Source organism: Spinacia oleracea, chromosome 6 (assembly GCF_020520425.1).
Source record: "Spinacia oleracea cultivar Varoflay chromosome 6, BTI_SOV_V1, whole genome shotgun sequence".
Lineage (NCBI taxonomy): Eukaryota > Viridiplantae > Streptophyta > Magnoliopsida > Caryophyllales > Amaranthaceae > Spinacia > Spinacia oleracea.
In genome coordinates this window covers 20600485-20616074 of record NC_079492.1, presented here as the reverse complement: position 1 = coordinate 20616074, position 15590 = coordinate 20600485, and the positions used below count along the sequence as shown (strand labels likewise).

General features: G+C 40.1%; 1 protein-coding gene across 1 annotated transcript; it reads left to right on the top strand.

Annotated features, from left to right (window-relative positions):
• Positions 1 to 10448: 10448 nt before the first annotated feature.
• On the top strand, positions 10449 to 12050 carry LOC110803257 (pentatricopeptide repeat-containing protein At1g28690, mitochondrial-like). The gene has a single exon (XM_056832000.1). It carries the CDS (start codon positions 10449 to 10451, stop codon positions 12048 to 12050), a length of 1602 nt encoding a protein of 533 aa, XP_056687978.1.
• Positions 12051 to 15590: the final 3540 nt, after the last annotated feature.

Sequence of the window (15590 nt, the reverse complement as noted above, 5' to 3'; positions counted from 1 at the left end):
ATTCTTAAAAGCTTTGAATGCTGTTTTGCTTTATCGAAACAGTATGTCCTGACTCCTGAGTTTTTCGAAGTTGTTGTAATGATTTTGTTAGGACCCCGTGTGAAATTGTTGAGGATAACGATATAACATGACTCTATCACATAAGATATTCTATCCTCTAGGATAACTGTGTTATCCTCAACAGAAATACACATTGAACGTAATCCCAAATTAGAGAGGAAAAGATACTAGCTTATAGGCTTGAGGAGTTGATCCAGCGATAGGCAATTGGTTTTGGGTTTGGAACATCATGTAGGCTTATAGGTCGTCCGGTTCTTTTCCTTGAACCTTGATAGGTGCGACCTAGCCCCATTTCACAAAATTGACAAATGCACTCTTGTTTTTTTAGCATCCACCAACTATATTGTGTCCTGCGTAGAGCTTGATTTTCTTTTAGTTGCTTTTGTTTACCTGTCTTTTATGGCCCTTTTGTAATATTGGACTTCTCCAAGGTGATATACTGTTATGCGTTTGCTTAGGATAGCTTGAGTTAGTATTCTGATGTTATTTTATTTATAGTTTTCACAAGATTTTCTTCTTCTTCCGTAGATAGTAGTGTGAGCTGCCTTTAGCCAGTGTCTTTATTTCCCGTTATGCTGTAGATGATATGATTTACCATTAAAGGAAGAATGTATTTTCTGCATTGATTCCAATGAGGATCTTTTTGAAGGCTCTCAGAAGTCAATGTAGGTTTGCTTTTGGGTTGTATCGTTGTGTACCAGTGTAGTTTACATCACACAGTAGTTGGATTTGGAAGCATTGGGTATTCGATTGTCCAATATTGGACGGCTGACTTGATTTCCTATTCTCTAAGATTTGTCAATAGTGGTATGCTAGTGGTATGGTTCAGAAATAATGGCTTAACAGTTATTGTACTCAGTGAAATAAATAGAGATTGGAAGGAGTAATTCATTCATCAATCATTATAGCTTGCCAAAACGTTAAACTATTTAATTGTGTTGAACATACAAGTATTTTGCAGTGTTAGATAGGGAGAGATGAGGAGGGTCCAGTGAAGATGGATTGTGACAAGAAGGCGAAGCTCTCTGTAGGTGTTTTGGAGTCAGCTGAATCATCTGAAGTAGCGAGTGTTGGTGCACACCAACCTCGCGAACAACAATGAATGCTTTATGTTGGAACTGCGGAGGACTTGGCAACCCTCGAGCAGTTGGTGCACTTCGGAAGTGGTGTGCCGCTCGTGCTCCTAACCTGGTATTTTTGTCCGAAACTATGATAAGTAGCAATGCTTCTAAAAATGTAAAATCCAGACTAGGTTTTGATTGTGCTTTTGGTGTTAGTAGTGTAGGAAAAGCAGGAGGTTTATGTAATTTTTGGAATAGCAATAATATTTCTTTTGATTTGGTTTCGTACTCCCAGAACCACATTTGTGGGGATGTGTTAATGGGTACAGTTTCTTGGCGTTTCGTTGGTTTATATGGCTGGCCAGGTACCTCTGACAAGCATAAAACTTGGCTCCTCATCAAGACCCTTTGTGATGCTTACGATGGGCCTATCCTTATAGGTGGTGACTTCAATGAGATCCTCAACTACGAGGAGAAGGAGGGGGGTGCGGACACTGAGCGCCGAGCTATAGCAGGTTTTCGAGAGGTTATGGATGATTGCAATCTCCGTGATTTGGGGTACGAAGGGCAATGGTACACATGGGAACGGGGGATTACAGTAGCAACAATGGTTCGAGAAAGGTTGGACAGATACGTGAGCAACAACTCATGGTTGTCTCTTTTCCCAGATATTACCGTAGAGCACATGGTGAGGTTCAAATCGGACCATGTTCCTATCCATATTCGACAGAAGAAGGTCAAGAAGAAGCGGGGTCAAAGGAAGAGGAACACAAAGTTCGAAACTGCTTGGCTGTTAGACGAATCCTGTGAGGCAACGGTTAAGCAAGCATGGGAAAAATCTGATGGGGCGGGAACTGCATCCCGTTTGGAGCTAATGTTGGGGGCATTGAAAGGTTCGGCGGGTGAGAAATTCACTAACTTTCAGAAGGAAATTGATGAGGCAGAAAAGGCACTCAAGTTGGTCCAAGAAAGGGGCATCTCCACGGACAATATTGCCTTGTGCTCTAGCCTAGAGGCCAAGCTTGATGATTTATACGGGAAACAGGAGGCTCACTGGTACCTAAGGTCACGGTCGTCTGAAATCAAGGATGGGGATAAGAATACGAAGTATTTCCACCACAAGGCCTCTAAAAGGAAGAAGAGAAACGAGATAAAGGGGCTTACAGATGCGAAAGGGGAGTGGTGCACCGAGGAAGATGAGTTTGAACCCATTATACAGGAATACTATGAGCAACTCTTCTCGTCCCAGAAACCGACGGAAGTGGCGTGCATGACTGTTCTTGATTCGGTTCCGGTCTCAATATCAACCAACGACAATGCACTCCTCCAACGTCCTTTACTCAAAGGACGAGATTTATGCAGCCATATGTGAGATGCACCCTTGCAAAGCGCAAGGCCCGGACGGAGTTCACGCCATTTTTTATCAAAAATATTGGCATATAGTGGGGGACGAAGTGACGCACCTTATCAGCAGAATTCTACACGGGCATCAATCTCCGGAATCCATAAATGGCACGAATCTGGTCTTGATCCCTAAAGTCAAGGAACCGAAACTTGTATCAGAATTTTGACCCATTGCATTATGCAACGTCATGTACAAAATATCTTCCAAGGCTCTTGTTATGCGTCTCAAATCAATCCTCCCCAAGGTAATCTCCGAAAACCAAAGTGCTTTCGTCCCGGGAAGGCTAATCACCGACAACGCCCTCATCGCCCTATAGTTGTTCAATACGATGAAAAAGAGGAGTTCGGGAAGGAAAGGTACGGTAGCTTTGAAACTTGACATGAGTAAGGCATACGTCAGAGTGGAGTGGTCGTTCCTTAAGCAACTGTTGGCCAAGATGGGATTTGCGGATAACTGGATTCAAGTAGTAATGGGCCTAGTCTCGACGGTCTCTTACTCTTTCATTATTAATAGTGGGGTGTGTGGCTATGTCAAGCCCTCAAGGGGCTTAAGGCAAGGGGACCCTTTATCCCCGTACCTATTTATTATGATTGCATATGCTTTTTCGGGGCTTATTTCGAAGGCAGTTAAGGATGGTATTATTCACGGGGCTCGTGCCAGCCGGAATGGCCCCACTATTTCTCACTTATTTTTTGTAGATGACAGTCTACTCTTTGCTAGGGCAAACCGGGAAGAATGCTCAAAGATAGTTGAACTTCTCAACATTTATGAAGCAGCTTCCGGGCAAAAAATTAATTATGATAAATCGGAAGTCTCCTTTAGCAAAGGTGTGTGTGGTTCGAGGCAGGAAGAATTAGTGGGTGTTTTGAAAATGAAGCGGGTTGATGAGCATGCAAAGTACCTGGGAATTCCCACCATCATAGGAAGATCAAAGAAGTCGGTCTTCGCGGCCTTGAAAGATAGAATATGGAAGAAGCTACAGGGCTGGAAAGAGAAGCTATTGTCCCGCGCAGGTAAAGAAACAATCATTAAAGCTGTCATTCAAGCAATCCCGACCTACATTATGGGGGTGTACAAGATTCCTATGAGCGTCATCGACGACATTCGAGCCATGACTACGAATTTTTGGTGGGGGCATTCTAGCTCCCAACGCAAAGTTCATTGGCGTAGCTGGGACTATATGTGCACGCCAAAGTGCCTTGGAGGGTTGGGTTTCCGAGATATGGCCGTTTTTAACGAAGCTCTTTTAGGTCGCCAAGCATGGCGACTCATATCCTGCCCGGAGTCCCTCCTAGGGAGGGTGATGCAAGCTAAATATTACCCTCATGGAGATTTCTTGTCCTCGTGCCTAGGCCAAGCAGGGAGCTTCTCGTGGCGTAGCATACGGGGGTCGAAGGCGTTGGTTAAGGAGGGATTGGTTTGAAGAGTTGGAAATGGAGGTAGCATCAATATTTGGGACGACCCCTGGGTGGCTGACGAACATGGTAGCCGTATTCTGTCATCTAAAAAAGTTATTGATTTCGAGAAGATGGAATGGAACTTTGATACTATCCGTGAGAACTTCGAAGAACGAGATAGAGCATGCATCATGGCTATTCCCTTGAGCATCCGCAAACCACCTGATTGCCTTACATGGGCGTACTCATCTGATGGAAAATACTCCGTCAAGACAGCCTACATGCTCGGTAAGTCCTGTAATTTTGACACTTTCCACCAATCTTGGATCGACTTATGGAAGCTGGAGACAACACCCAAAGTCCGCCACTTCCTTTGGCGAGCCTGCACTGGTTCTCTTCCTGTCAGAACCTTGCTAAAAGCAAGGCACGTGCTCGAAAATGACACATGCCCGTGGTGCAATAGAGAGGCGGAGACTTTGAGCCACGCCTTGTTCTCGTGCCCCATGGTGAGTGACTTATGGGTGGAGTGTGGGTGTGAAGCCTTGGTAAGCAGTGTCAGCTTCGCGGACTTGAAGGAGGTACTCGAGTTTTGGAAGGACAAACCAGAGAAGATCAAGCAACATGGAGCTGCCCTATTGTGGTATGTGTGAAACCGAAGAAACGACAAAGTCTTCAACAATAGAGACACACCCCACTTGGTTGTGGCTGACCGAGTGCAAAGGTTGGTGGAGGACTACGACAAGTATCACTCCAAGATATATGGTACTAAACCTGGTCGCCCACATTGCTGCCCGAAGGTCTGGAGTACCCCACCAGCAGGAGCTATAAAGGTTAACTGCGATGCACACTTGACAGCGGACGGTTGGGTGGGTCTAGTGGCCATTGCTCGCAACGAGAAAGGAGAAGTGTTGTTCGCGGGTTGTCGAAGAATGCGTGGCATCTGGCCCAGCGACATTGCAGAGTGCAAAGCGATTGTGTTTGCGGCGCAGCTAGCGCGCAAGTATAACATTCGAAGAGTAGTACTTGAATCGGACAGTCAGGTAGTGATCAAGCGCCTCAACAAAGGCTCTACTTTCTTCTCGGACTTAGACTCCCTGCTAGATGATGTTTTTAGTATTTGCAGTTTCTTTGATTCAGTTAGCTGGTCACAAAATGGGATGGGAGCTTTGCTGCCCACCACCTAGCTAGATTAATGCCTTTTGGTTCGGAGCAAGTGTGGGTGAACCATTGTCCTAATGAGATTTCCCCGTATGTACTCATGGACAATTTGTCCCTTAATTAATTAATAAAGGCATCTAATCTTTTCCCTCCAAAAAAGTATTTTGCAGTGTTCTATAAAAAGACCAGTTTCTTTTAAGGCTTCATTTGGTAGGGCGTAAAACGTTTTCATTGTAAAATGATTTTCCATGGAAAACATTTTTCAAGGGAAAACACAATTCCAAACTAGTTTTCCTTTGTTTGGTACCTTAAAGGAAAACGGGAGAATATGGTGAAGATTGAGGGGAAGAAAGGAGAGGGAGATAAGGAGGAAAGAAGGAAAAGTGGTTTCCCTCCCTTTCAAATGGAAAAGGGTTTTCCACCTTGGAGGGAGTCATGAAAAATTGTTTTTCATCCCTTACCCATCCAAACGACGTAAAATGAATAAAAAGGGGCAAATCGTTTTTCATGAAAACATTTTACGCCCTACCAAACGGAGCCTAGATCTAATACGATTTCAGTTGGTTGTACAATCCGTGCACCTTGTTGGGGGGTGCTTTTAGCTCAACATCCCGCTTGTGCTTAAGTTATAAATTTAAAAGTTGATCTCACATGGAAAATTTGAGCGTGAATATGTCACTCTCACTACAAGAAATTGATTAATTTCCGACCGCCAAAAGTAGTTGGTAAAACGCGGAAAACGGTCGCGGTCACTAAATTAGCGACTGCCAAGGCGGTCACTAAATTAGCAACTGCCAAGGCGGTCACTAAATTAGCGACTGCCAAGGCGGTCACTAAATTAGCGACTTCCAAGGCGGTCACTAAAGTAGTGACTACACTTGTGACCTGTATTTAAGCGTTTAATTAGGATATAATTTGTCTGTATTTATACGAATTTATATTAATCCTGTAATATCGTATGAAACCTGTCAATGTTATAATATTAAACCTGTTCAAAGTCATACAACAAGATTCATAATACACCTAATTTTGTTTAAACATCTTACTACATTCATAATATAAAGGACTCAAAAGAAAAGTTGCAACTAGGTATACAAGAATACTAATTACATAACACAAAGGTGTCCCGCCGCTCTCAAGGGACCTGCGACTGCGAGAAAGGAATACCAGTATACTGACTGAACATCCTCTCGTAAGACTCCATTGCCTTTTTCATCTGGGCGGCATGTTCTTCTCTCTCTCGTCTCTCCTTTTCTCTCTCTTGTCTCTCCCTTTCTATCTCCCTTTGATGCTCTAGTCGCTCTGCTTCTCTTTCTTCTCTCTAGTCGCTCTGCCTCAAAAGTAGATCGTCCTCCATAGCCTTTAACATCTGATTTTTTGTTGTTTCAAGCTCAATGGATTTTTGAGTCAACTGTTGTTGAGTCTCTTCCAAGCGAGTTGACATTTGAGAATAAATAGATGGGGTGTATGAGCTAGAAGAACTACCACCCCTTCTAGATGGCGCAAAGTATAGAGAGTCTCCACTCCCCAGCCCGGGGACCTTTCCCTTCTTTCTCCCACCTACTGTCTCAAAGTAGATTTGGTTGGGATCTTTAGCAATGCCTTTTTCAACGCATTCAGCAACATTTTTTTCATAGTTTTCCTACAAGAATTAAAATGATTATCACCCATGCACAACAAATATATTAAATTGAGCACATTTAACCTTAAAACATATATAGGCTAAATAAGGCATTTTCGCTCCCATTTTTCAACTAAAAGAACTTAAAGCATGTTTCATAAGCTTAGTTTGAACTTGCTAAGACACATTCAAATGTAGTTACTACTTCTAAGGCCTATTTGGCCGTTATAAGGCATATTTTGCCTAAAATGTCATTTTCTCGCCCAACTTTGAGCTAAGGAACCAAACTTGTCATTTCAAACCATTTACATGTTTTGTGTGGCATATTCAAGGTTTCTAAAACTGATTCTAATCAATTTAAGCACATTTAGGTCATATTTGGTCGATATAGGTCACATACAGGCTAAATAAGGCATTTTCGCTCCCATTTTTCAACTAAAAGAACTAAGGGCTGATTTTAAACTTAAAACGTGTTTTATAAGATTAGTTTGAACTTGCTAAGACACATTCAAATGTAGTTACTCACATCTAAGGCCTATTTGGCCGTTATAGGTCATATTTTGCCTAAAATGTCATTTTCTTGCCCAACTTTGAGCTAAGGAACCAAACTTGTCATTTCAAACCATTTGCATGTTTTGTGTGGCATATTCAAGGTTTCTAAAACTGATTCTAATCAATTTAAGCACATTTGGGTCATATTTGGTCGATATAGGTCATATATAGGCTACATAAGGCATTTTCGGTCCCATTTTTCAACTAAATCACCTAGGGGCTGATTTTAAAATTAAAACGTGTTTTATAAGCTTAGTTTGAACTTGCTAAAACACATTCAAATGTAGTTACTCACATCTAAGGCTTATTTGGTCGTTATAGGTCATATTTTGCCTAAAATGTCATTTTCTCGCCCAACGTTGAGCTAAGGAACCAAATTTGTCATTTAAAACCATTTACATGTTTTGTGTGGCATATTCAAGGTTTCTAAAACTGATTCTAATCAATTTAAGCACATTTAGATCATATTTGGTCGATATAGGTCATATATAGGCTAAATAAGGCATTTTCGGTCCCATTTTTCAACTAAATCACCTAGGGGCAGATTTTAAAATTTGAACAGGTTTCATAAGCTTTGTTTTAACTTGCTAAGTCACATTCAAATGTATTTACTCACATCTAAGGCCTATTTGGCCGTTATAGGTCATATTTTGCCTAAAATGTCATTTTCTCGCCTAACTTTGAGCCAAGGAACCAAACTTGTCATTTCAAACCATTTACATGTTTTGCGTGGCATATTCAAGGTTTCTAAAACTGATTCTAATCAATTTAAGCACATTTAGGTCATATTTGGTCGATATAGGTCATATATAGGCTAAATAAGGCATTTTCGGTCCCGTTTTTCAACTAAATCACCTAGGGGCAGATTTTAAACTTTGACCATGTTTCATAAGCTTTGTTTTAACTTGCTAAGTCACATTCAAATGTATTTACTCACATCTAAGGCTTATTTGGTCGTTATAGGTCATATTTTGCCTAAAATGTCATTTTCTCGCCCAACGTTGAGCTAAGGAACCAAACTTGTCATTTCAAACCATTTACATGTTTTGTGTGGCATATTCAAGGTTTCTAAAACTGATTCTAATCAATTTAAGCACATTTAGGTCATATTTGGTCGATATAGGTCATATATAGGCTAAATAATGCATTTCGTTCCCATTTTCGGTCCCATATAAATAATAAAATGCATTTACAATAAACACCTAAACATGCACAAATTTATTCAATACACTTACTTAGTACTCAAATTCATTCTCTAAATTATTCGTTGTTTCTCATATGACATTCCTTGAAACTTTCTTGAAAATTTCATAACATTTACATACATCAAATTAAATATGGTATTCCTTGAAATTTTGGTATAAAATTAAATTTCTTAAAATCTTACACATACATCAAATTAAATATGTCATTCCTTGAAAATTTCATAAAATTTCCATAATTTCCATACATCTCCAAAACTTTCCAACAAGTCATTCCATAAATTCATTGAAAAAAATAACCATTGATGTGCAAAACGTCGATGTGCATCTATCCCATCCAACAGAACAATCATACAGCTTATTAGATTCTAGATGTTCAAGTTTCCACTAACCACCAACAGAAATGAACTCTATGAACCCAACCAATAAACCAGAATTCCTTGGGCAAAGGCGCACAACATATCATGGATTAAAGAATAATATAGTTCTGCTACCTATGGATTCTTCAGCATTTTATCACTCGTAATTTCACATTCAGAGATCAGTATTTTTTACCAAACAACTAATAAATCCAAGGGATTCAAAACAAGTCATTCCATAATTATGGGTCACTAAATTAGAAGAGAAAAAAAGATTACCTTCAAAGATCGAAGAGTTCACAGAGTTCACATAGAAAATCTACATTTGATACAAACAACAAAGTTAGGGTTTGAAAAATTGAAGCATTATATTATGAAAAATTAAGAACAAAGCTTACCTGGGATGGGAAATCGTCGATGGAATCGGCTGAGTAGTCCGGTCCGGTGGGTGGAGTTGTGCGCGGGTGGGCGAGTCGGTAGGCTGGGGTGGGCGCGCAGCTGGCTGGGGGGGCGCCGTGCGCCGCTGGGCAGGGTGGGTCGTGCGCGGCTGGGTTGCGGCGACGGTTCGGGTGGCGGCGACGGTTCGTCGGCTGCGTCTGCGTCGTGGGCGGAGACCTCGTCGGCTGCGATGTCAGGTTGAGAGCCCAAGCAAATTTGTTTTTTATTTTTTTTGAAATGGTCGAAGACCTTGAAGGAGGAAAGAGAAGTTGGTCAGTAATTGATTAGTTACTTTTTTTTTTTAATTTAGCGACCGCTTATTGGTCGGAGATATTAAATAAGCGGTTACTAAAATTTAAAATTTGTTTTGATAATAGTCGGGTATTTAGCGACTGTTAAATAGTCATAAAAGAGGTAAAGCAGTCGCTAAATTTACGACCGTTTTGAAGGCGGTTGGTAAATTTTAAATTTACCAACCGCTCTTCAATCGGACAGTAAATTTAGCGACTTCTTCATTATCGGTCGATAAAAATATTTTTACTGACCATTTTTTTGGCGGTCGGTAAAAACGGTTGGTAATCACGCGCTTTCTTGTAGTGCCTGGGACTCTGTGGGTGCGCTTATCAAGCTGATGCTGATATGGAAGTTGATAATGTAGTTTTTATCAAGCTACAATAGTTTATAAACCAACAATACTTCACTTTTATTGGGGTCGAGAGATTCATTATTATTAGGTTTTGAATTATAATGGACGAACTAAAATTGGCTTATAGGACTATTTGCGGTTATTATCTTTGGTGTAGCTGATGGTTGCTGCATTTGGAGTTCTGGGTCTAATGTTAACCTTTCCATTAGAGGGATAAGGATGTGTACACTCAAACCCTTTTGTCCCATCTATTTGATGTTGGTGTTGTTTTAGGTTGCTATATTATTTGTGCACAACTCAAACAACATCTTGGTAATGCCTTGATGGTTGTTTACATTGAAATTATTCGAAATGCCATTCGTTGTTCTGTTGAGAATGGCTTTTCCTTTCTAATTTTAAAAGTAACTTCTATAGGTTGCATATTTGAAAATTAAATTTAGTTGAAAGCATTTAGTTTATTGCTTGTCGTTTTGTCGAAAGTTTATTTTTGTATTTTAATTGTTACATTCTAACTTATCACGTCATAGTGAGAAATAGTTATGGTGTAAGATGAGAAGGGCCAACATATCCCAAGTTAGATCTTTATGTTTCTCAAATTTGCATGTGCCTAAATTTCAATTTTCCAGCTCGATTACTGCACCAGCAGCTGCCTGCTCGTCAGATTCAACTTATGTTTCACTGTCAACCACTCTTCAACAGTACATAAATTCAGATTCACCGTCACATGGCTTAAATATTCATAGCTATATTCTGAAAGCAGGTTTTCAACTTAATAAGAACATTACCATCAAACTCCTCATACTTCATTTGGAATCCGGCTTTACGAAAGATGCAAGAAAGTTGCTTGAGGAGATGCCTGGCCCATCTTTATCTGCTTATAATTATATGCTTAATGCTTATGTAAAGCATGGAAAAGTTATGGAAACATTTGACTTGGTTCGGCAGATGTGCAATTCTGATGAAAAGCCTGACAGCTTTACACATTCATTGGTATTGAAAGCGTGGGCTTCAATATTTGCTCCCTTATTTTTGACCTGTGACATAGGAAGACAGGTGCATGCCCAGAGTCTAAAATATGACAGTGTTGTGGATGTTGTTCTTTTTCCTACCTTAGAAGATATGTATGTTAAATGTGAAAGGCTTGGTTATGCTAGGTGTTTGTTTGATTCAATGTTGGTAAAGAATGCCATATGTTCTACTTCATTGATATCCGGTTACATAAAATGTGGTCACATGGAGGATGATGAGTTACTTTTCCAGGAGATAGTTGACAAAGATGTTGTGGTATTTAATGCTATGATTGAAGGTTATAGCAAATCAGTAGATACAGCAGAGAAATCTCTTGGAATTTTTATTGAGATGCAAAGACAGAGTTATTTACCTACAATTTCCACTTTTTCCAGTATAATTGGAGCATGTTCTCTGTTGACATCCGTTAAAACCGGTCAACAAGTACAGAGTCATCTGATGAAAACTAGGTATTTGACTGATGTGAAGATTGGGAGTCCTCTAATAGATATGTATTCAAAATGTGGGAGAACTGATGATGCGCGTCAAATGTTTATTTACATGCCCGAAAAGAATATATTCTCTTGGACTTCCATGATTGATGGGTATGGAAAGAATGGGAAACCCTATGAAGTTATTGAAATGTTTGGTAAATTGAGACAGGAGACTCAAATAAAACCCAACTATGTAACATTCTTATGTGCTATCTCGGCGTGCACATATGCTGGGTTTGTAGACAAAGGTTGGGAGATCTTTGAAAGCATGGAAAGGGATTATTCATTAAAGCCTCGGATGGAACACTATGCGTGTATGGTAGATCTTTTAGGGCGCTCTGGAAACGTAGAGCAAGCATGGGAATTTGTAATGAGAATGCCTGAAAAACCTAATTCTGATGTATGGACTGCTTTGCTCAGTTCATGTAAATTGCATGGTGAACTAGAGAAGGCAGGTGTAGCGGCAGATGAAATTTTTAAAATGTGTTCATACATTTCCCTATCAGACTCTCTTGCTGCTGCTGGAAAGTGGGACTCCGCAAGTAAAGTTAGGGAACTGATGAAGCGAAGAGGGATATCAAAAGATACGAACTTGAGTTGGACAGGAACCAATAATGGTCAGAAACGGTTTCATGCTGGTCTAAGATGAGGATGAACATGATTAGCCCCAAAATTTATGCGTTAAAACCTTTAAGTTGGCAAGAAAGCAGAACAACCACATGATTATTTTTTATAATCACCTTTTTCATGTGTCTGCATCATATTGGCTTTTGGAAATGACAGATCTGCAGATATATGCCATTAAACGGGCTATAAAGAGCAAAGGGCAAGAAGTTTTTTATAGCCACTTCAAATACATTTTGGCAGAATTTTTTTAGCACTCTGCTCAGGCAAACACTTGCTAACTCATTAATTTTGCAAAGAGATCCCAACAAACAGGAGTTTGCAAAAAAATGAAGAACTGCACGGATGGGTGCAGAAGGTGCGTAACTTGATAATCTCACGAGAGAATTACTGAAATTGATAATTATACTATTACAAATCGATGGCTATCTGAAATGATCTAAACTTGAAAGGGCTTGTCTTGTTCATTTATTTCTCACATGCATATTACTATTATAGTAGTGTAACCTGAAAAGCCTTGTTTATGCTTTATATTTTTGATTTTTGACTGTCATTAATGTCCTTATAGTGAAATCCCGTGTGTTATCTCAGCGAGGGCATGCACATATACAGATATGCTGGATTTCCAAGGTTGGGAGATATTTGGAAGTATGGAGAAGGACTATCCATTAATGCCTCGGATGGAACACTATGTTTGCACAATTGATCTTTAGGGTGCTCTCTGGCTGCTGCTGCAAAGTGGGACTTAAAATGAACATTTTTTTTACAAGACTCTATAAATGAAGTTAGGGAACTTATAAAGGGGAGAGGGATTTCATAAGATAAGGGCTTCAGTTGGACAAGAACTCATGATGGTTGAATCATGCTTGTTTAAGGTGGTTAGAGGTGGCAAACGGAAATCCAAACGGGGTTTTGTTCAGGTCAATGGACATAAGTTGTCCTTATAAAGGGCAAATTATAAGCCTTTTTTAAGGGTAACTTATGATGTTTTTTTCTCTAGTGATTACAGATCTTGGAGAAGATCTAAAGAAATCTCTCTATGATCAAAGAGGAAAACGGGATTTGTCACTGGAGCTGTAAAAAGAGATGCTTTAGATAAAGTTAAACAAGAATGTTGGGATACGTGTAATGATATGGTAATCTCATGGATAATAGGGTCTGTGTCTGAGTCGATAAAAAGTCTGTTATGTTCATGTCTAACTGTGCTGAGATATGGAAACATTTAGAGGAGAGATACTCAGTGTCAAATGGATCAAGAAAAGAAAATATATGAGACTAAGCAAAAGGGAAAACTTATTTCTGACTACTACATAGATATGAATGTCTTTCTTGACATCACCACTATGACCACAGAGGTCAATGCTTTCGTTCAAGCTTTGAACAAACAGCAGGAAGAACATAAACTCTTCCAGTTTCTAAACGGTCTCCATGAGGTGTATGGACCTCAGAGGAGCCAATTGCTCATGATGACACCTCTACCCACTGTTGAAACAACTTGCAGTTGTCTTCAGCAAGAGGAGTCTCAAAGAGAATTGCTGAAATCCGTGAAAGAAGAGACTGATGTGGTTGCAATGTACAGCAAAGGTCAAGACAGTTCATGTAGTGCATGTGGAAGGACAAGACATAGTCAAGATAAATGTTGGACTATGATAGGCTATCCTGAATGGCGCCCAAGGAATCAACAACAAACCAGAGTAAAGGGAAGAGATTACAACACCAAGAAACCCTACACAAAGGACAGAGGGGGTAGCTCTAAAGGAAACCGAAAATGGAACAAAGGAAACGGAGGCAACAAGTTTAGAATGGCTGCAAATGCTCATAGCACAAGTGAAAATGCTTCCCACACCCTCAAAGGGTTCAATCTATGATCTATCCAGTAGCTTCTCTACCCAGCAAATAGAGCAACTTCTGAGAATGCTTCCCACACCCTCCAAGGTTGAACCATCATCAGATACAGAAGAAGAGATGGAGGTGAGCTACTCGAATATGGTTAGCTGTTATTTTGCTGATGCCATGACCACTGAATGGATCATAAACGGGTGCTTCACACCACATAACAGAGAATGTGAGCATCCTAAATAATGTGGTTGCATGTACGAACAAGCCTAAAATCAATCTGCCAACTGGTGAAACACCAACCATCTCTCACACTGGAGAAGTAGCCCTGAAATGCAGACTGAAACTGAAAAAGTGTTGTGTGTGTCGAGTTTCAAATACAACCTCCTTTCTGTGAAGAAACTCACTCAATATGGTCACTGCAAAGTGATTTTCCACCATGAATTTTTCATAATCCAAGATATAAAAAGCTCCAGTGTGAAAGGAGTGGGAAAAGTTTGTAATGGGTTATACCACCTAGTAAACAAGGAAATTGATTCAGTTGTAGCAGAAATAAAAAAACAAGATAGTGCAATGCATGACAACCACTACCTCTCTTGATGTTCCAGCCACCATCAGAGGTGTTAAGGAAGTGGATGTGACCACTCTTTGGCATCACAGGTTGCGACATGCTCCTATGAGAAAGATAAGTAAGATACACGGACTAAAAGGGTTTAAGAACACATCATAAGAAATATGTCTCACCTCCCCTTTAGCCAAATTTACTAAGCTACCATGTGAAATCAGCAAGTCTATAGCTGATGAACCCTTTCAGTTGGTGCACATTAATACTTGGGGAGCATATAAGGTGAAGACAAAAAGAAATTACAGATACTTCACTGTAAGGGTGACTTGGGTGCACCTACTGAGACAAAAGTCAGATGTGTTCCAGGCCGTAAAAGAATTTGTGAAGATGGCCAAAAATCAATTTGGTGAAGATGTGAAAATACTAAGATCGGACAATGCTTTAAAGTTCGATGATCAACATCAGTGCAAACCATTCTTTTTTGAACATGGAATAATTCATCAAACATCTTGCACTGACGGGCCTTAACAGAACGGGAGAGCTGAAAGGAAGCATAGAAACGTATTGGAAATGGCAAGGGCTTTGAGGTTTCAAGCAGGTCTTCCCTTACATTTTTGGGGTGACTGTGTGTTGGCTGCGATTCACATCACAAACAGGCTACCAAGCACTGTTCTTGGCCACAAAACTCCATATGAGTTACTCTATAAAACTACTTCTGATTACACTTATTTGAAATGCTTTGGTTGTTTAGCTATGGCTTCTAACCCTAGTAAATTAGTGACAATTGCAATCCTAGGGGTGTTCCATGTGTTTTTGTTGGATATCCTTGGACTCAAAAAGTTTATAATCTTCTCAACCTACTCACAAACACAACCTTCGTCTCGAGAGATGTGAAATTCTATGAACATGTGTACCCATACCGAATTTTCAGACCGAAAAATACTCAAAAATCCCCCCTTTCTCAACCTCAACCTACGCCATGGATAGACACACAAGTAGAAAAAACCCCTGTTGCAACCCCCTTGTTGCAGCGTACATGGATAAATACCCTGCAACAAGGAATCGGTCAAACCATTTAAAAGGTTGTTACAGCGTACAATTATAATGTTCGCTGCGATACCTGTTTTTGCAGGGGGCTTTTTCGTGTTCGCTGCGATAGCCTAT